This window comes from Tiliqua scincoides, chromosome 3, assembly GCF_035046505.1.
Source record: "Tiliqua scincoides isolate rTilSci1 chromosome 3, rTilSci1.hap2, whole genome shotgun sequence".
Lineage (NCBI taxonomy): Eukaryota > Metazoa > Chordata > Lepidosauria > Squamata > Scincidae > Tiliqua > Tiliqua scincoides.
In genome coordinates this window covers 238,616,947-238,637,503 of record NC_089823.1, presented here as the reverse complement: position 1 = coordinate 238,637,503, position 20,557 = coordinate 238,616,947, and the positions used below count along the sequence as shown (strand labels likewise).

Here is a 20,557-nt window from a genome sequence, read left to right as displayed (position 1 = left end):
CCTTTTAAAGGCATCCAGGCCAGATGCCTTTGGTGCAAGGCGGGGGATGGGGGAGTTTGCAGGTGGGAACTAAAGCATGTGGTGTGTATTTTTTTGAAGGGCGCCCTTCCCCCTTCCATCCTTCACATTCCACAGACTAATTGCATGCAGAGCCCTCTCGGGGCCATCATTCCTTTAGCTGGACTTGTAAAGGGTGCTGCCAAATCCCGAACACAGTATTGCCCCCAGGTAAGCATGTTTAGGATTGCAGCCTGTGGCAAGTCCAAGGCTGCCGGATGAGGTATGTGGCAGAAGAAGAAATGGAGGGCAACTCTCCAAAAGTGCTGTGGTAATAGATTGAATCTAAGAATTCCTGACTGGTTGAGTCCAGCATGAGATGTCATTGTCTCTCCTACTGAATGTCATTGTGAATTTCATCGTTGTCTCCTATCTGACCAAAATGGGCCAAGTGGTCTTGGAACCCTTGAGTGTTTCTTTGTGGGGAAGGCAGGGAACTCTAGTCCAAAGTGCCGTGGATGAGTCGTGTGCGCTCACTGGAGCTTCTGAGCTCCTCGCTTATGGAAACATGCTCCTCACCCGTCCACCCAGACTGCAGCACTACAGAAGCTGCACTCCAACCTGGGGCAGTTTCAGATGCCTCCAGTGCAGGTCTGTGGTTGCAGTAAATGTCATGGAACACAGTGAAACTTATATTGGAGTAAACCTGCTTAGAATTGTGCTCATAAGACAACTTCTTCATATCGCTGTATAGTAAGAAGAGCCTCTGTCTTCATGGCATCAGCAAGCCCTTGCTCCTGGGCAGCAGGAATCCTCTTTGAAAACAAGCAGTGGATGGGAAGGCCATGCAGTCAGGCATACCAAGGAAGAACAGCTGGGACCTAAAGTGAACCAAATGCTGTTTTGAAATCAGGCCCAGATGTTTAACTGGGACAGTGATTAACTGGTGCTGGGACAGCAAGCCAGGAATGACGGGAGATTCTTCCTGGCAGATCAAGACCAGATGCCCTTTTAAAAAAGGCTTCTACAGAGAAGAGCCTGATGTTTTCCTATAGCAAAAATTCATTTCTGTTTTGAAGAGAGGCAGGGTAGTTCTGCTGCACTGGGATAGTAGAGGTATTTTCCAGGGTTGTAGAGTGACATTTCTCAGATTTTACAGAATTGTGATCTTCTTGTAAACTCATTAGACCTTGCACAACAACTTCCACTCCAGAAATTTTACTCAAAAAACCAGTCTACCCCTTCGGCTCGTCACCCTGCCAAACTTTTGTGTATGTAATGTGACTTTTCTCTATCCCCCCCCAACTTTATACAGCTCCCTTTCCCCCAAAGTGCTTTATCTTGGAGCAAATGAAGCCACAACCCACATTTTGGTAAGACGTTAGCGTTTATTAGCTACTTATCCATAATGCTGCAAAGAGTTTGCATTAGAAAGTCCCTGCCCATTGAAAACTAGAATTTTCGAGGAGAAGGGTTCTAGCATTCTCCTTGAAGGCCAGTTTTCTGTGTGGAGGGGGAACATTGTAAACATGCCCAACTCAATCCTATGCATATTTCCTTGGAAAGAAGTCCCACTAAATTCAGTGGTGTTTATTTCATCAGGCTAGAAATAATCATTTTAAGATTTGCGGTTAGTTTGAGGTAAGCATCTGTTCCCATGATGCACATACTTCTTTTGTCTCACAGGTACATATGGCCAAACATGGCAGGTGTCTGGAATGATACAAAATACTCCTGCAGTGCCTTGTTGCCAGCAGTGAAAGTGGGATGTGTCTGCATAATAATAGTACAGGTATTTATATACCGCCTTTCTTGGTCTTTATTCAAGACTTTATTCAAGGCGGTTTACACAGGCAGGTTAATTAAATCCCCATAGGGATTTTCACAATTGAAAACTACCGCAGACACTCGCCTATAAGTCGACCCCACAGATAAGTCGAGGGCAGGTTTTGAGCCAACAATCACGGAATTTTCTATGACCCTTAGATAAGTCGGGGGTTAAACTTAGAGGGGTGTCTGACTATAGTTTTGTCTGATTTTACCCCAGGCCAGATCCTGAAAAATAACCTACCACTAATTGTTACCTAAGAACTGTAGTCTCTAAAAGATCATAAGATACATTTTTATTCTTTTTAAATTCTGGTCTTCATCATCTTTTTGTAAACACTATCAGAGTAAGTGCACTGTAAACAACATACCAGTAAATCAGTGGTTCCCAACCTAGTATTCATGTACTCCCAGGGACACTCAACAGGACCTTTAGGGATACTTCAAAAAGAATGGAATAATGGTAGAAAAAGGCAGGTCATGCTCCAGAATGCCTTGCAAGGACTAGCAAGGCAGGAAGGGAGGTAGCTAGTTAGCTTTGAAAGCCCCACCAACAGCTAGTTTTTGGTCATCAATTCAAGTATGAACCAGTGATTGAAAACCAGCACAGTAAAAAAGCTGAAGCATAATATGTAATCAATCACCCAGAATTTCTCAGCACACTTCTGGTGCAAAACAGTGCAAAGGCAGAGTCTTCTGTTCTTCAAACAGATAAAAAGAGAAAACACAGTGATGAATACATGAAGTCTGGATTTTCATAGAGAGGAAATGAGGGCTTGTATTATTACAAACATTTTGCTAATATGAAGGGTACAATTTAATTTTGCCAAGGGATATGCAAGTGAAAAAGGTTGGCAACCACTGCAGGAGAACCAGGAATCAAATCCACCTTTAAGGTGTCTGGTGTGTTAAGCCAGAAGCTCTACATACGACATACAACCCATAACACATAACTGAGAGTGTGCAATTCAGTTCACAGCAGAGAGATGCAGCTGCATATATTTGCAATCCTTTTTACTCAGAAGTAGACCCACTGCTTTCCACGGGTGTTATTCTTAAGTAACGCTGCATTGAATTGTAGCCTGGGAATTGTTGCTTGACCTCTGCCAAATGCAAAGCCTTTGCAAAAGGGAATCGGGTTGCAGCAGCAAAAGGGAACGGAGGGGAATAAAAGGTTAACTTTGACTGAAACATCCCAGGAAAGTAACTATAGCAACTAACCTGCTGCCTGCCTAAGCTTAGCAGGGAAAGAACCTGTTCAGAGTTGAAAGGCTCTGCCCTCTGATTGACCCGGAGATAAGAAGTGAGACTTGGAGCTTGATTACTTGGCAAAAATTTCACGTACTATACCTGAGTATCTACGGTAGTAGGCAAGCACACAGGTGCGTGCACTTCCTTTTGACCTTCTTCCCCATTTTGTGATGAGCTTGGAGTTGCTGTGACTCTTCTGTCACTCCTACTGCTGGGTCTGCGGTGAGATTAAACCTACTTAGGCATAGTAAGGTGTTTTCCATCAATTGCTTAACTGACCTGCTCCTGATGTGTACCCAGGTTAACCCATCACAGAGTCAGTGAGTGCAAGAGGTGTGTTGTAGCCAGGCAGAGGTGTGAGAGAAGTTGCAGGTGTCCTACAAGGGCACTCATATGTCCCTGTTCTCTTCTGTCAAACAAGGAAATGGATACATGGTCTTTAATACACTGTGCAGCCCTTAATAGAGCCTTATCCATCCCTGATGAAGCCCACCATTGAAACAAAAATCTGGGCCCCACACTCTGCTCTTTACCTTTTCCTTCTTAGAGTTGCAAGCCCAGGAATGCATCTTTCCCTATCCTAAGGTGTGCATGTGTGTGTGTACTGGAAGGTGGTTGTGAGGAACTCTGCATGTGCTCAGAGAACCCACTACTTTACATGATCAGTGTGAAAGAGTTCCACAGATACTAAGGTTAAGTGGAGCTCCCTGCCTCCCTCCTTCAAATCAGTGGATTGTCTTTTATGGTCGCAACTTTTAAAATTAAATTCCTGAAAGTTATTTTTCTTCCCAGTCTAGCCATTTAGATCTGTGTACAGTGAGAAGGTAAATTGCCTGGGAAAAACAAAAAGAAAAGGAGGTCTGGTCTAGAGGGTAGAGCCTCCAATTGCCTGAAGATAACATCCGAAGGTCGCCAGTTCAAGGCCACCGGCACCGTGCGACCTTGAAGCAGCTGACAAGCTACATAAGAACATAAGAACAGCCCCACTGGATCAGGCCATAGGCCCATCTAGTCCAGCTTCCTGTATCTCACAGCGGCCCACCAAATGCCCCAGGGAGCACACCAGATAACAAGAGACCTCATCCTGGTGCTCTCCCCTACATCTGGCATTCTGACTTAACCCATTCCTAAAATCAGGAGGTTGCGCATACACATCATGGCTTGTACCCCATAATGGATTTTTCCTCCAGAAACTCGTCCAATCCCCTTTTAAAGGCGTCTAGGCTAGACGCCAGCACCACATCCTGTGGCAAGGAGTTCCACAGACCAACCACACGCTGAGTAAAGAAATATTTTCTTTTGTCTGTCCTAACCCGCCCAACACTCAATTTTAGTGGATGTCCCCTGGTTCTGGTATTATGTGAGAGTGTAAAGAGCATCTCCCTATCCACTCTGTCCATCCCCTGCATAATTTTGTATGTCTCAATCATGTCCCCCCTCAAGCGTCTCTTTTCTAGGCTGAAGAGGCTCAAACGCCGTAGCCTTTCCTCATAAGGAAGGTGCCCCAGCCCCGTAATCATCCTAGTCGCTCTCTTTTGCACCTTTTCCATTTCCACTATGTCTTTTTTGAGATGCGGCGACCAGAACTGGACACAATACTCCAGGTGTGGCCTTACCATCGATTTGTACAACGGCATTATAATACTAACCGTTTTGTTCTCAATACCCTTCCTAATGATCCCAAGCATAGAATTGGCCTTCTTCACTGCCACCGCACATTGGGTCGACACTTTCATCGACCTGTCCACCACCACCCCAAGATCTCTCTCCTGATCTGTCACAGACAGCTCAGAACCCATCAGCCTATATCTAAAGTTTTGATTTTTTGCCCCAATGTGCATGACTTTACACTTACTGACATTGAAGCGCATCTGCCATTTTGCTGCCCATTCTGCCAGCCTGGAGAGATCCTTCTGGAGCTCCTCACAATCACTTCTGGTCTTTACCACTCGGAAAAGTTTGGTGTCGTCTGCAAACTTAGCCACTTCACTGCTCAACCCTCAAGAAAACTGCTCAGCTCAAGAAAAGCTGAGCCGAGTTATTCCATCTGCTCTGAGCATGGGAGGATGGAGGCCAGAATGTGAAACCAGATCAAGAAAGTAACACCTGAATGTTGTGGTTCTTGTAAGATAGAACCTTCTTTCAAATTGTAAAAATCCCTACGGGGATTTAATAAGCCTGCCTATGTAAACCGCCTTGAATAAAGACGAAGAAAGGCAGTATATAAATACAAATAATACAAATACAAATATTTCTGAAATGTTTAGTAAAGGAAGGCAGTGGAGCAGCTGATTCTCTCTCTGGTGTTCAGAGGAGGATGTACCCGCAGGAAGTGAGGCAATCCAGGGGTGGGAACTAAGCCAGGCATGGCTCAGTTGAGCGCTAAGTCAGGAAGGAAGGAGATCAGTTTCAGTTCTTCTTTCTCTGCAGCCTCCAGCAGGGCTGCTGTTTTCAGACCGTGCTAGAACCCCATCGCCCTGGTAGTCTGATCCAATAGGGCTGCTCTTATGTTCATCAACCACCTGTGTACCATTTCCCCCCCATGACCACAACTTTCTTGGGGGGGAAAAGCAAGTAAGTGCTAAAGGGCCTTTTAAGGGGGGCTGTGGAATATAATAGGAAGGTCTTCACCTAACAAAAACATGCATGGGAAGGACTGAGTGGATAGAGAGATGCTCTTTTCCCTCTTACACAGCACCAGAACCAGGGGACATCCGCTAAAATTGAGTATTGGGAAAGTGAGGACAGACAAAAGAAAATATTTCTTTACTCAATGTGTAGTTGGTCTGTGGAACTCCTTGCCACAGGATGTGGTGATGGCATCTGGCCTAGATGCCTTTAAAAGGGGATTGGACAAATTTCTGGAGGAAAAATCCATCACGAGTTACAAGCCATGTTGTGTATGTGCAACCTCCTGATTTTAGAAATGGGTTATGTCAGAATGCCAGATGCAAGGGAGGGCACCAGGATACAGGTCTCTAGTTGCTCCCTAAAGCACTTGGTGGGCCACTGTGAGATACAGGAAGCTGAACTAGATGGGTCTTTGGCCTGATCTAGTGTTCTTAAGTTCTTAACTCCAAAACTGCAAATGTGCACATACCAGGCAAGAGCATTCCAGGGTTCGTCCCCACACCACTCCCCAGTTGCCTGCCAGCTTGCCGGAGACTATGGAGGTAACCACAGAAGAGCCTCCAGTGAAGAGTCGCAAACAGACTCTCAAACAATGAGCTTTGACTGCTTGAAAGCTCTGCATAGATGCCAAGTCTTTGCTTTTGATTACAATGTCCTTTATATAGGGTACCCTGCCCTTGGGCACTGTTTGGCTTACTGGCCAGAATTCCTAACTACTGTTCTAATGGACTGAATCAGCGGTATCCTGGTCCCAAAAAAGAGCAATAACCCACAGAAGGTTACATCTGAAAGCCTGTGAGACTCGCAGTGTCAACCACTGGTGATGGGTTCACACAAGCCAATTTGGCTGCTGTTGCGCACGGCTCTTCCCACCCTTTCCTTCTCCTCTTGCTCCTCCACCCCCACAATCCTCCATCATCTGTGCCTGCATTTTTTGCATGCTGTGCACCCATGCAACCTGCAAAGACTGATGCTGCGTTCCAGAACTGCGCTTCTCGTGACTTCCTCCGGAGTGCAGGACCTGAATTTTCTCAATGCAGATTCCAGACTCCTTTTGGCTCTGTTATTTCCCGCCTCAACCTTGCTGGCCGTCTCTGGGTGACTGGGAGACAAATGTGGAATCGTTCAGCAGGAGAATAGAAGCCTCTCTGTCACCCACACGTGCCTCTGGGAGGCTGGGAACCCAGCCAGGAGACCCATTACTGTCAATTAGATGGAGCTGGGGGCTAACGAGGCTTCAGCGGCCTTCTGGGAAAAGTCCCAGCCAGCTGCCTCTGCTCCAGCCATTCTCCACCAGTGCCTGTGACATGCACGCCCGGCCAGCTGGGAAAGGAGATGCACAGACAGAGCCTGGAGGTAGGATCGGCAGTTTGAGCAACCCCACTTTGCCCCGTGGCAGCCGGGACCGAGTCTCCTGACCTCAGACCTGACAGAACCACCTGCTTTTTTCAGGGATTTGCTTCCCCCACAATGTAGGTGTTCCACCCTGCAGGCTGCTTTCTGCACCTCAGTGTGCCACCTCATGCCCTGCTGAGTTTGCCAGTTCAGAGGCTGGGGCAGTAGCAGAGCAGCTAAGAGCATGCTGAAGTGTGGGAGGGGAGGGAGCAGAGCCCAGCAGGCGAGCATCTTCTTTGTGTGCAGAAGGTTCCAGGCAACTCCAACCAGAAAGGGTCTCACGGACTGGGAAAGGACCTTGTCTTGGAGACTGACTGCTAGTCAGAGGAGAGGCCACTGGGCTAGACGGGCTGCAGGGCTAACTCAGCCAAAGGCATCAATCAACCACAAGAATGAGTTTTGGTGTCTGCTGGCCTTGGCTATTGCTGTGGGCAGGGCCACCTTTGGGTTCTCATCTGGCTCAGTTTACGGGCATTCCGTTAACTGCTTGGTGTATATCAGGAGATATACATTGCTTGAGCTATAAGTAGACTGCAGTCTCCTCGGGGCAGGTGTCTGCCTTGTTTTACTTCTATTCTATAAAGAAACCATGTGCATGTTTTTACGTTTTTATTTTATGCAAAATAGAAGCACCAACAAGGATCATTGAATGAAACATTAACATTTGGAAGAACAACTCCATTAAATGAAATTCCATAATAAGAAAATAACGAATATTCTAGAGACAAGTAGACAATTCCAACTTGATCTTAGTAGTTGGCAACCTTCAGTCTCGAGAGACTCTGGTATCGCGCTCTGAAAGGTGGTTCTGGAACAGCGTCTAGTGTGGCTGAAAAGGCCGATTCGGGAGTGAAATCCCTTCCACACCGGGAGCAAGTGCAGTCTGTCCCTGGCCTGTCTCCCTGGCTATGGGCCTTCCTTCTTTGCCTCTTAGCCTCAGACTGTTGGCCAAGTGTCTCTTCAAACTGGGAAAGGCCATGCTGCATAGCCTGCCTCCAAGCGGGCCGCTCAGAGGCCAGGGTTTCCCACCTGTTGAGGTCCATTCCTAAGGCCTTCAGATCCCTCTTGCAGATGTCCTTGTATCGCAGCTGTGGTCTACCTGTAGGGCGCTTTCCTTGCACGAGTTCTCCATAGAGGAGATCCTTTGGGATCCGGCCAACATCCATTCTCACAACATGACCGAGCCAACGCAGGCGTCTCTGTTTCAGTAGTGCTTACATGCTAGGGATTCCAGCTCGTTCCAGGACTGTGTTGTTTGGAACTTTGTCTTATATATACAGCATAGCCAGTGATTGAGACCTAACATTATCTTGTACAAATGTTTTATTCCGATAATAAATAAATAATTCCAGTCACTTATAAGCAGTTGGATCACATTTGATCATCCAAGATAACTATATAAATTGCTGTGATCTTTTTCATTATCTTTTATGTTCCAAATTTTCTGAAGCTGGTTCCTTAAAAGGAATCTTTGCAGAGTTCCATTCTATTTTCTACAATTATTTTTGTGTTCATGAGCAGCTTATAATTGGTGCCATTTATGTAGTGCTGTGTAATGACTCATATAATACCTGATTTTAGAAATGGGCTATGTCAGAAGGCCAGATGCAAGGGAGGGCACCAGGATGAGGTCTCTTGTTATCAGGTGTGCTCCCTGGGGCATTTGGTGGGCCACTGTGAGATACAGGAAGCTGGACTAGATGGGCCCATGGCCTGATCCAGTGGGGCTGTTCTTATGTTCTTAATCCTGAGAAACTTGCAGGTTGGCACAGGCCTATCCGGCGCTCAGATGCACATGGCAGATTGGCGTGGGAAACCCATGCTTGAGCTTCCAACTGATTAAAAAGTCAGGAGGAAGGACTTGCAAAGGAAAAGCCAATGACCAGAGGGTTCTCATTACTGTGGAAACACTTTGCCTTCCCTCCCATCCCCTCTGCACCAATCCTTTAACAGAAAGAGCTGGCGGGTTTGGCAGAGTGTTGGCACCTCATCCCACCCACTTAACTCTTGGTGCTGGTGTGCAGACTTGTCCGGGCTCTGTTTTATGCTCCAAGGGTGAGCTTCTGCAAATCCTGTGCAAATCAAAGTGTTCTGATGGTGGAGCAGCAAGTCCTGAAGGAGGAGGATAGTTCATCAAGGTAAACCTGAGTAGTTCAGCAATATCAGGTAGAAAGGGAGTAGAAAGCTCAGTAGTGTAGCTACGGGGGGTCAGGGCAGAAAGTATTGCAGGTGCTGAAATGCGCCAGGTAGGTGACCCCTCCTTCTCACCATCAGAGCCATTCTGGACAACAACAGCAACAGAGTATGAAGGGCCACTTACATGGCGTAGTGTGACACCTGCAATACTTTATGCACCCCCATAGCTACGCTACTGATAAAGTTCACATTTTTTTCTCCAGCAGAGAATATGCTTTGATCACCCGGGGTGGAGGGTGAATCTGGAGTCGCCTCTCAATTGCAGGGTTTGTGTGGATGATACAGAATTGAAGTTTTTGGCCCCCAAATTACTACTGGAATAGAAAAAGCAGGTTTGGTGTTCCGTTCTGATCTTGAAAGCAGTCATGTGAACTACTGCAGTGTGGCGTACAGTGGGCTGTCTTTGAAGATAGCGCAGAAATTTCAGTTGGTTCCATGTGATATGAAATCATGGGCTTGATTTCTCATGATAAGCTTGATCTTTCAAGCTTACCTGGTGCTTTACTTGTTTAAGCCATTTTTGCCCAATGTTGCAGATACACAACAGGGACCAAATGCGTATACCTGTAGGCCTGGCAAAAATGGTTTAAGAGCTAATTTTTTATATATAAGATTTTTGTACATGGGAAGGTATTTTTTGGATGATTAACCTGTCCCGTTCCCTCTGGTCATCTGAGACGGCCCTTTTGGTTGTGCCACCGTTGAGAGAAGTTAAGGGGGTGGCAGCCAGAAACGGCCTTCTCGGTGGTGGCACTGTTCTATGGAATTCCCTTCCATTTGAGCAGAGAACAGCTCCCTCATTATTTGTCTTCTTGTGAGACTTGAAGACATTTTTATTTCAAAAGCCTTTGGGATCCCTATAGGGTTTTTCAGAGTATTCTGGTTGCAGATTGTTGTGCACTGATTTTTATTAATTTATTCAGTGTTTCTGTGATTGATGGTTTTTATGCTGCTGTTTGTCCCTGCTCAGGGTGACCAGATATTATAACCGCAATAGAGGCGGTTGCATTCTACAAGAAAAATGTAGGATATGACAAAATAAAAGCTAAAAACTCTTGTATTTTGATTTAATGTGGTTAATTTAAACATTATATTACTTATTATTAAATTTAAAACTATATTACATATAATTGATTATATATAATTTTTTTACAAGAAGGCGATGTGCTTCCTGCAGGCACCTGCTCACAGGGAAAAGGAGATTATTTAAGTTCTCTTCCAGGGCACAAGGCTGAAAAGGAGAACATGTCCTGGAAAAAGAGGACATCCGGTCACGTTGTGCTGGCTGACTTTCAATGAAGTTTTGTGTTTTTTATAGTTTATGTCCTTGCCCCAGGTTGCACCACAGCAAGCCTCAGTCCTTCATTAGATATGGGACAAACCAGGTGGCCTACCTGTTCCAGCATGGATTAGGACTGGGCTGCCTGGCCAAATAGACAACTACTAAATAAAAGAGATAAAATAACCTGAACTTTGCCTTGGAGAAGCCAAGTAGTGTCCCTTTGGTTAGGGCAAGTGCTCTACTGTGTATCAGGAAGTCTGGTTGAAGACACTTGCCCCTCCCCCCCAAATTTTGAATGTTCTTCAGCCTCTGGCCCTTGTCAGCTGTGCCTGGAATCCGTGTGTCTCATGATATTGAGGCCCTGTTCTAGCCTGCTTCCAGTATGTAGCCAACCTGCCTGACCTTGCTTTCTTCTGTACTTCTCAGAAGCTGAGCTGTGGCATGCAAGCAGATGAAGGCACCAACTGGCTCCTGGAGCTGCTCACCGAGGTCCAGCTTCAGCAGTACTTCTTGCGTATCCGAGATGACCTCAATGTCACGCGCCTGTCACATTTCGAATATGTCAAGAATGAGGATCTGGAGAAGATTGGCATGGGGCGCCCTGGTGAGTCTCTGAGACCCATGTGCTAGGAGCACTGTTGCAGGCTCAAAGGTGGAAGAGGGCTTCCTGGAGTGTTTTGCCCAGAGCTGGGCAGAGGGTCAATCTCTCTTGCTTTCTGTCTTTTTTTAACCTTTTAACCAGAATCCTTATTCTGGTGTGTGTTGAAGCAAAAAGTGCGTCAGATCTCTTTGTTGTTAAGGAACAACTAATCTACATCCGGTGGTCCTGAGTAGTGGCCTCAGAAGTGCCTTGCAGGTTCAGACTAAGGTCTGCCTGTCTGGCATTCTTTGCAAAAATCCCAGTGTGTGCTATGAAAGCTGCAATCCTAACCACACTTTCCTGAGGGTAAGCCCCACTGAACAAAACGGGACTTACATCTGGGGAGACCTGGTTAGGATTGTGCCCATAGTCCTCCAGAAATTGGCCAGTTAGCCACCACTGTACCACAGTCTGGCTTTTCTGTTCATCCCTATTGTTTTAAGTATTTTGCCTTAGAGTATTGTGTCTTACTTACCAAAGCGATGCCCTATCAATCTGCCTGCTGCTTCTAAAGTTTTATCATGTTTGTTGGTTTTCTGATTGTGCCACCCTGGGAGCCTTATGTGGAAGGGTGTCTTATAAATTCACCAAACAAACCTCCCAAAACTGCTCTGTCACTCCTGTGCCTGATACACAGAAATGACATCTGGTATGATGGGGGCGGTTTCACCTGCTGTTTAAACCATAGGAGCAAGCCCAGTAAAAAGGTGGCTTCCCATTCTCTGAGTGAGACAAGTTTTCTGGGCAAAGGGGGCTCCATATCTTTGTTAACCTGGGTAAAATTATCCGCCCCAATAACACATCCAGCCTGGGAATCGATCTCCTTGCGAGACGAGTAATGGGGAAATGCTTGTGGAGTGGGCAGTGCCTACCCTGCTTAATGACTGCTGTCCTTTGCTTTCACAGGTCAAAGGCGCCTCTGGGAAGCAGTGAAGAGGAGGAAAGCTGTGTGCAAGCGGAAATCCTGGATGAGCAAAGTAAGAACTGGACCATGAGGACTAGAAACTTCTTGGACTTTTAAAAGCAACTTCTTAAACAGTCTTGGGTTTCTCAAAGTGGTTGTTTCTACAGGCCCAGAGGAAATAGGGAATGTGATCATTTTGTTTATTTTTACTGAAATGCAAATTTGATGGGGCTCTTAATGGCGAGGAGGACATAGTAGAAGCTGTCCAGACCTAGGCAATACTCCAAAGAATCACTTTGACTGTACATACATGGAACCCAGGTCTGTGTTAGCTATAGCTCATCCAATGGGAGCTTTGTGGCCTCCAAGTTGTCTTTTGGTGGCTTGAAATAAATGTGTGATCAAGACAGATGAAATGCATTGGCTAATTGACTGTGTTTGCAGGAGTTGTAGCCCTGTCCTGCTAAAACTCATTAGCTACCTTTCTGTCTGAGGAGCTGTTAGCTGTCGGCCAGGTTTTTTGGTCCTGCACGTGCCTCCTCTTGGAGGAGCCACCCTGGGAGCACAGCACGTGTTAAGGTGCTGCCTGACCCTGGGAGGAGTTCCTGCTGGCAGATCAACTGTCCCTTCCCCATGATAGCAGAGCCTGTAGGAGCCACGCTTGACTTTCTTCCTTTTCCATCACTCATCCGGTATGATCCGTAATGAACTCTGTGCGCCTAACAAACCAGTGGCAGAAACTTGTTGTTCCTTAGGGATTTGATAGTCTCTTGGCAGTTTCATTAAGAGTGCTAATTAGTTCTTGAATATGCATTTTGTGAAAGCAGGATGGGCTCTCTACATGGCCTAGTGCTGAATATGGGTCCCTGGGAGTCTCTTGCAAGATCAGGTTAAACGTTCATCTAGCTAGCCCAGTGTCCTGTTTCCACCAGTGGCTAGCCAGAGGCTTCCACAAAGCCCCCAGGCAGGGCCTGAAGACAAGAGTCCTTCCTATGGTGTAGGACCTGCAGCAGCAAGTATTGAAAGACATGCATAAAAGCTCCATTCATTGATTGCTGCTAAGAATTGTGGATCGATTTTTCCTATGTTAAGCTGTTGAATCTCCTTTTAAAGCCATCAGAGCTGGTGGCCATTACTGCATTGTGTGACAGGAGGGGGCAGAAGCTGTCACCATTGCCACCTATTGCACTTGCAAGGGGGTGCAGGAGCCCTGCTTATCTTGGGGGGGGGGGGCAGGAGAACAACTGCGCCAGTCCTAGTGTAACCTGGCACTGAGCCTGACTGCAGGAAAGAGAGAACCCAACCATATGATAATCCCAGATCTGTAGGGCTGTACTCCCAACTGTTTAAAATCCAAATTGTTCTCCCAGACTGAAGTTAACTGACACTATTGTCTCTCTCACCGCTTCTCCCCCATCGCCCACAGCTAGTTTGGTGTTTGAGGAAGCAGCATAGAGCATGAAATGCGGGCGGGGGGAGGTGGGAGGCAAGCATCTGTACTCAGAATTAGAAATCAGGCTATTGTTGGATTTGTCTGATTTACTCATTTTCAAAACAAACTGTGAGTCTGACAAGCCTCAACTGTCTAGCCTCTGTTGGAGAAAATAGCTGTATTCTTATATACAAGTGAAGCGCCTACAGTATTTGCACAGGACAACATTGCCCGGAAGGTTGTTGCCATCCCCTTTCCCTCCACAAAAGTAACCTGTATGCAGAATGAACAGCAAGGTGCTGTGTGTGATAAATAGAGGTTGAGCAGTCTATGATTGCCCTGAATTCAGCTGAAGTGAATTCAATTCCCAGTAATGATCAGGAAGGCGTTAAATTAACTTCCATTGTTGGCTTTGAGCCAGGCTGCTGGTCTGGAGCAGATTGTTGCAGGGAGAATCCTCCTCTCAGTGGAAGCAAACTCGCCGTTTAGTGGGGGTAGATGTGGATAAATGGCTCATGTTTCTGTCTGTTGCCGGCAGTTATCCAAAGCATCTTCCACCAGATGCCTTCAAGAACATAAGCAGAGTCCCTGTTCCAGTAGTGGCCAACCAGATGTGTCTGAAAAGCCACAAGCAAGGCTTGAAGGCAGTAGACCAGCTGAGGCACGCTGCCTCTGAAATGGAGGGCCCACTGACCTCTCGTGGTTGTTGATGGACCTCGCCACCTCTGGGAATGTGTTGCAGTTTTTAGCATCCTCCGTGCACCTCATCCCATGTGAATGCATTTCTACTAGAACCCTGGCCCATGCCTGAGACGGTTTGGGTGTGTTTAGTGGCTGGAATTGGGATAGAACAAGCTTTTAATAGAACATGACTTGTTGCGGCCCACAGACCAGAATGCTTTTCCTTCCCACACTCCTGGTCAGCAGCCTCTTCTCTTGTTCAGATACCATGGCTAGTTGAGACCCCTCCCTACACCTGGGGGCTTTGTAGGATTCAAAATATCCTTGTAGAAATATGTAAAAAACATAACGCAAAAATTTTATAATTATTATGCATGACCAAAGGCCATGAGCATAATTATTGCATGGCCTTTGAGCACAAGATAACTGGTCTAGCCATGAACAGTACCATGAGAATGTGTTTTTTTTCCATGTGTGATGTACACCCAACGGCGCAAAAAGTTCTTGCTATCTTTATTCTCTGCTTTTCTATCGAGCTTTGAAGGTGGCTCGATTCACACAACACTGTTTGCAACAACTGTATACAAGGGGGAAAGAAACATCAAAATGCAACAATAGCACAGCTGCACAGCAGTGGAGACCCATCAAAACTAGACAGCAGCAGTCATGGGGTTAAGCTTGTTTAGAATACAGTTGTGGGAAAGCCCATTGGAAGGAGGTGGTCTTTCCTGCCTTTGTAAAATCAGGCATTGCCTCTCTCAGGTGCAGCAACTGGAAAGGCTTAAAGGCTGTGCTCTTTCTCCCTTCCTGCCCCTTGTGCCTGAGACCCGGACACTTTTGGAGCATCACTGCCTTCTCTTTCTTCATATCCTTCCTGAAAACCCACTTTCCCCATGAAGTCTTGGCCCTCAGGCCCAATACCCTCTAGTGATTAAGCCTAGCAGGATGTAACTCAGAGCCTAGGTATATTCCCCTGTTCACCGCTGCCTTCATCTCCTTCCCCTTCCCCTCTAGCCACTTGTGACCCAGTTCACTCGGCCTGTCTGCATTGATAAGCAGCAAGACTCCCACTGGCCATTACTTAGAAGCTGTTTTGATGCAGCAAAGACCAAACCAACATCTGATAGTGCAGGGCAGAAGGCACTGGGGCCTGCTGTCATGTCCAAGGCCCCTCTTACAGGAATCCCTGTATCACTGAGGTTTATGGCACACTTCTGGCTCACAGCCTCACTGGCTCACGCCGGTAGGTCAGGCGTGCAGATTCCATTGCAGATTCTCCTAAGCAACCTTGACTCTTAAGGCACTTAACCAACAGCCAAAGAGTCACAGTTACTATTCCCAAGTTATTCTTACATCTACCTCAAGGATGGCACTACTCTACGAGTAGGCAAGGTACAGTTCTTAATCCAAATAAACCAAATCGCTGAGTGCAGATTTATAGTCCAGGTCCACCTGATTAGTGTGAACTATTGCTAACAGGAAGGCCTAAGTCTCCTTAGGGCTAAGCCCACACCACTTTGCCACCACCACCCTGGTTAATGGGCTTTGCATCCCTCTAGCTTTGCTACTGCCTAACATTCACCTAATACGTTTCATACCTTTGCACATGAGCAAAGGACATATCTCTCTCTGCCACCCCATGTCCAGTGAGACAGAAGTCCATGCTGGAATGATGAATGAACCCCTTCTCTTCCAAATGGAGGACTCCTTTTATATTTTAGACTCAACCAACCAGTCCAGCTGGACCTTTCTAGAATGCTCTTCAGTGTAGAAAAAAGGCGCCTGGAGGGGGAGACATGGTTCAGACTTAAAAAATTATGCAGGGGATGGATAGAGTGGATAAAGGGATATTCTTTTCCCTCTTGTACAACACCAGAACTAGGGGTCATCGCCTAAAATTGAGTGTCAGGACAGAACAGACAAAAGAAAATATTTCTTTACCCAGCATGTCAGTAGTCTGTGGAACTCCTTGCCACATGATATAGTGATGGTGTCCGGCCTAGATGCTTTTAAAAGGGGATTGGACAGATTTCTAAAAGAAAAGTCCATCACAGATTACAAGCCATGCAACCTCCTGGTTTTAGAACAACCTCAAAATGCTAGGTGCAAGGGAGGGCACCAGGATGCAGGTCTCTTGTTATCAGGTGTGCTCTCTGGGGCATCTGGTGGGCCACTGTGAGAGACAGGAAGCTGGACTAGATGGGCCCATGGCCTGGTCCAGTGGGGCTCTTCTTAAGTTCTTATGATTATGTAATGGTCAGGCTACTTACTCCATCCCCTCTCAAATGGTGGATCGCATCTGTGCTCAATTCCTAATTAATATGTCCTTGACAGCTTATAAGAGATAAGCAGAGCTCAGCTCATTACCTTGCTCCCCGCCCATCTGTAAGCCAGTTTCACGATAAGGAATTCCTTTCCCATCACTCTTAAACGAAGCAGGTTCTCACAGTGGAGAGAGGTGAAGCAGGTTATTCAGAACGAAGTCAGACTGTGCCTTGCTTTCCCGTGTTTTTCACACCTGGCTCCCAGGTCCCCTGGTGGGATCTCCATTGCGCCCCTTCCCCTACAGAATGCACATTTACTTATTGCCTGCATCTCACGTGTCTGCCTCCCTTCATACAGGTATTCAGTGGGAAGCGGCCCGACTCGGAGTTCCAGCCCCAGGGTGTGCTGTGCAAGAGATCCACCTCGCCGCCCCCAGATGACGGCCAGCAGCAGGCGTTGACCTGCCTCATCAGTGAGAAGGACCTGATGCTCTTTGAGAAGCTGGGAGATGGCTCCTTTGGGGTGGTGCGGCGTGGGGAGTGGTGCGCACCCAACAGCAAGACAGTAAGGCCTGGCCTCCCCGCTTCTTCTCCAAGCCCAGGCTTCCTACCCCATGAATGTGACTGGGCGGGGGGCAGTAGCTAGAGGGAATCTGGAACTTAGAAAGCTGCTGAGTCAGACTGCTGATGAACCCGTCCAAGTATTAGGCTGTACTCCAGGCTTTCACAGAGGAGTCCTTCCTGCCAGGAGAGAATAGTGACTGAACCAGGTCATCCTGTATTCAGAGCACGTGCTCTGCCAAAGGACTACAAGAGCAGCGATTTTCTTTACAGTAAAAAATGGCTTAGTGGCAGAGCACATCCAGGGCATGTACACAGCCCCAGGTTCAGTCCTTGGTGTGTCCCATTAAAAGGATCCCACTCAGAAGGGCAGGGAACGATCCCTCAAAGCAGCTACCCTTCGGTCTGTGCAGTATGAATTGGAGAGGTCAGCCATTCCATCGAAGGCAGCTTCGTGTCTTCATATGTCCCTTGGCACTTCTGCGAAGCCTGCTCCTAGGGTCAGGTCATTTCTTTACCCTCCCCTCAGCCTTATTTTCTTTTTAAAGATAATTTTATTTTAACTTAGAAACTCAAATGTATGAGTAACTCTAACCTCTCATTCATTGCAAGGTTTCAGAGCAGTGTTATCCATATCCATATCTTGTCAAGGATTTAAACATTTCAGAAAAACTTGTGTATTCCATGTAGTCATCCTCCAGCCTTTCCAGATCCATTCTCAACCCTAGGCTGCCACATATAACATAGTTGATCACAGCCCAATTCTATACATGGTTAGTAGGAAGTGTCCCATAGTGTACAGTGGGTTTACTCTTAGATAAGGAGGTATAAGTAGGGGCATGCAAGTGGCCCTCTTCCCTTTGGAGCCAGGGATTTGCCTCCATTTCGCTCCCCCTGCCCAGAATGGCTCTGAAGGGGGGGGAGGGTCTGCTTGCATGCCACATTGAGGCTCCCTGCAAGACTTAGTGCTTTCCACCCCCTTTAGCTGCACCACTGCTTCCAGACCAACTCTGCAAATGTTACAGTTGTCTTCACCCTAAGAAAAATGATGAACCATTCAAAACAGTTAGTTAGTTCATTCGTTCGTTCGTAAAAAGGATAGAATGAGCTGGCTTGATGTTGTGGAAGTTTCTGTATGTCAGTGAGAATAAAGCGCAGTCAGGTTTGTGTTGACCCTTGGCAGTTGTAATCATTTGTCAGGAGCCTAAAAAACTCCTGTGCAAAATGTGACTTGGCCTGTTTCCTTGTTTCTCCACCAGCTTAACGTGGCTGTGAAGTGTCTCAAGACAGATGTGCTGAGCCAGCCAGAAGCCCTGGACGACTTCATCCGTGAGGTCAACGCCATGCACTCCTTGGACCATGTCAACCTCATCCGGCTGTATGGTGTGGTGCTATCCAATCCAATGAAGATGGTGAGGCTTTGGCTCGTGAGGGAGGGAAGGGGGTGGGAGTGTGGTGCCTGACTTCTCCAGAGGGGCAGAGCCAACTTCCTGTTGGCCTCTTCCTTCAAAGCACCAGGGATTCTGGCAGACCTCCTGTGCTGGCCATTCCTTCCTTCCTCACCAGCTCCTCTTTTTCCCCATGGAAATTGATTCAGGGCACAATTCTAAAGCTCCGACACAGGGAGAATGCAGGTCCTAGGTAAGGGAACAAACATTCCCTTACCTTGAGGAGGCCTCCATGACTGCCCCCCAATTGCAGGATGCACCACACGTCCCATTGGCTCAGCTGTGCCAGTGCTGGAAAGTTGGTTAGGATTTGGGCCTCAGTTCCTTTAGAAAACAATGCTCTTGCAGGATGGAATGAGTGCTGCAGGCTTCCATTGCTTAATCAAATAAGAACCTTTTTAACTCACTAAAAAAAAAGCATCCCTAGTTAATTGGGCAACACATTTATTTAAAAATATCAGTGATGGTAATACAAGTTCTCATAAAAACTGCACACAGTAGCTGCTACCATAGGAGAAGTGAATATTCCTCCTCCCCAAGAGGAAGTGCCACTTCTAAGATGGCACTTGCTGTGACATCATATGCATGTACCACCTCACAACAAAGACAAGATGCTTTTGTTTTTGTTTTTTTTAATGTTGATCATATGAATGAATCAGCTCCAGTTCATGTACTCTTTCAGCCAAGATGTCCTTAGTTGGCTCTGCAGGCTCCTGGCCTTGCACTGGGTGAGCACATCCGTTTTTGTCTCCACCCACCCAGGTTACTGAACTGGCCCCACTGGGCTCCCTGCTGGACCGGCTGCGCAAGAACCAGGGACATTTCCTGATCTCCACACTCTGCCAGTACGCCATCCAGATTGCCAGGGGCATGGCTTACTTGGAGTCCAAGCGCTTCATCCATCGTGATTTGGCAGCTCGCAACATCCTCCTGGCTGCCAACGACCTGGTCAAGATTGGTGACTTTGGGCTCATGCGGGCCTTGCCCAAGAACGATGACCACTACGTCATGCAAGAACACCGCAAAGTGCCTTTTGCATGGTGAGTTGTTGTGCCGTGTGATAGGAGCAGGGCCACTAAAAGAAGCCCTGTTGGTGCCTCGCTGCCAGAACTCAGCTGAGTAACGCAGTGGTAGGTTCCCTGCTAGAACCTACTGGTTAATTGCTGCACCAAATGGAGTTGCCTCTAGAGGGCAGCAAAATGTCAATTATGGCTTCTAGGGTGTTTTGGCACATAGGGTGAAGAAGACCATAGAGATGTAGAAAAACACTAGAGCAGTGTTTCTGAACCAGTGGTACTGGTACCACCAGTGGTAGTTGAGGTAGTATCCAGTGGTATACATGGGACCCCCTGACCTCCCTGCTGCCTAGCAGTGAGACCAGCAAAGCACAGGCAGTGGTAGGAGGCTCGGCTTGGTGAGCATAGTTCCAGCATGTGCTTCTTGCACACTCTGAACTACCTTCCCATCTGCCCTGAGCCTCTTATTGGAGTTTGTTGCATTGCATCAGCCAGTTACTTCTGGTGGTACTTCCAGTAGGTGGACCATGCAAAGTGGTACAGTGGGGGACAAACGTGGTACATGCAAAGTGGTACAGTGGGGGACAAACGCAAAGAAAGAAGGGTTCCACTAAATCCAGGAGGGTGCCCACATGGCTAACCAGCCAAGTTAGAGAGGCTGTGAAGGGCAAGGAAGCTTCCTTCCGTAAATGGAAGTCTTGCCCTAATGAGGAGAATAAAAAGGAACATAAACTGTGGCAAAAGAAATGTAAGAAGGTGATACGGGAGGCCAAGTGAGACTATGAGGAATGCATGGCCAGCAACATTAAGGGGAACAATAAAAGCTTCTTCAAATATGTTAGAAGCAGGAAACCCGCCAGAGAAGCGGTTGGCCCTCTGGATGGTGAGGGAGGGGAAGGGGAGATAAAAGGAGACTTAGAGATGACAGAGAAATTAAATGAGTTCTTTGCATCTGTCTTCACGGCAGAAGACCTCGGGCAGATAACCGCTGCCCGAACGGCCCCTCCTGACCGAGGAGTTAAGTCAGATAGA

General features: G+C 47.0%; 1 protein-coding gene across 4 annotated transcripts in view; it reads left to right on the top strand.

The window, feature by feature from the left end:
* The window catches only part of TNK2 (tyrosine kinase non receptor 2), an 86,148-nt gene that overhangs the window by 29,177 nt on the left and 36,414 nt on the right, over window positions 1-20,557 (top strand). For all 4 annotated transcript variants that reach the window (XM_066619502.1, XM_066619503.1, XM_066619504.1 and 1 more), the window contains exons 2-6: window positions 11,006-11,183; window positions 12,126-12,196; window positions 16,859-17,065; window positions 18,321-18,473; window positions 19,272-19,549. In XM_066619502.1, the coding sequence (XP_066475599.1) occupies window positions 11,006-11,183; window positions 12,126-12,196; window positions 16,859-17,065; window positions 18,321-18,473; window positions 19,272-19,549 (887 nt within the window). The remainder of the gene's footprint in view (window positions 1-11,005; window positions 11,184-12,125; window positions 12,197-16,858; window positions 17,066-18,320; window positions 18,474-19,271; window positions 19,550-20,557) is intronic.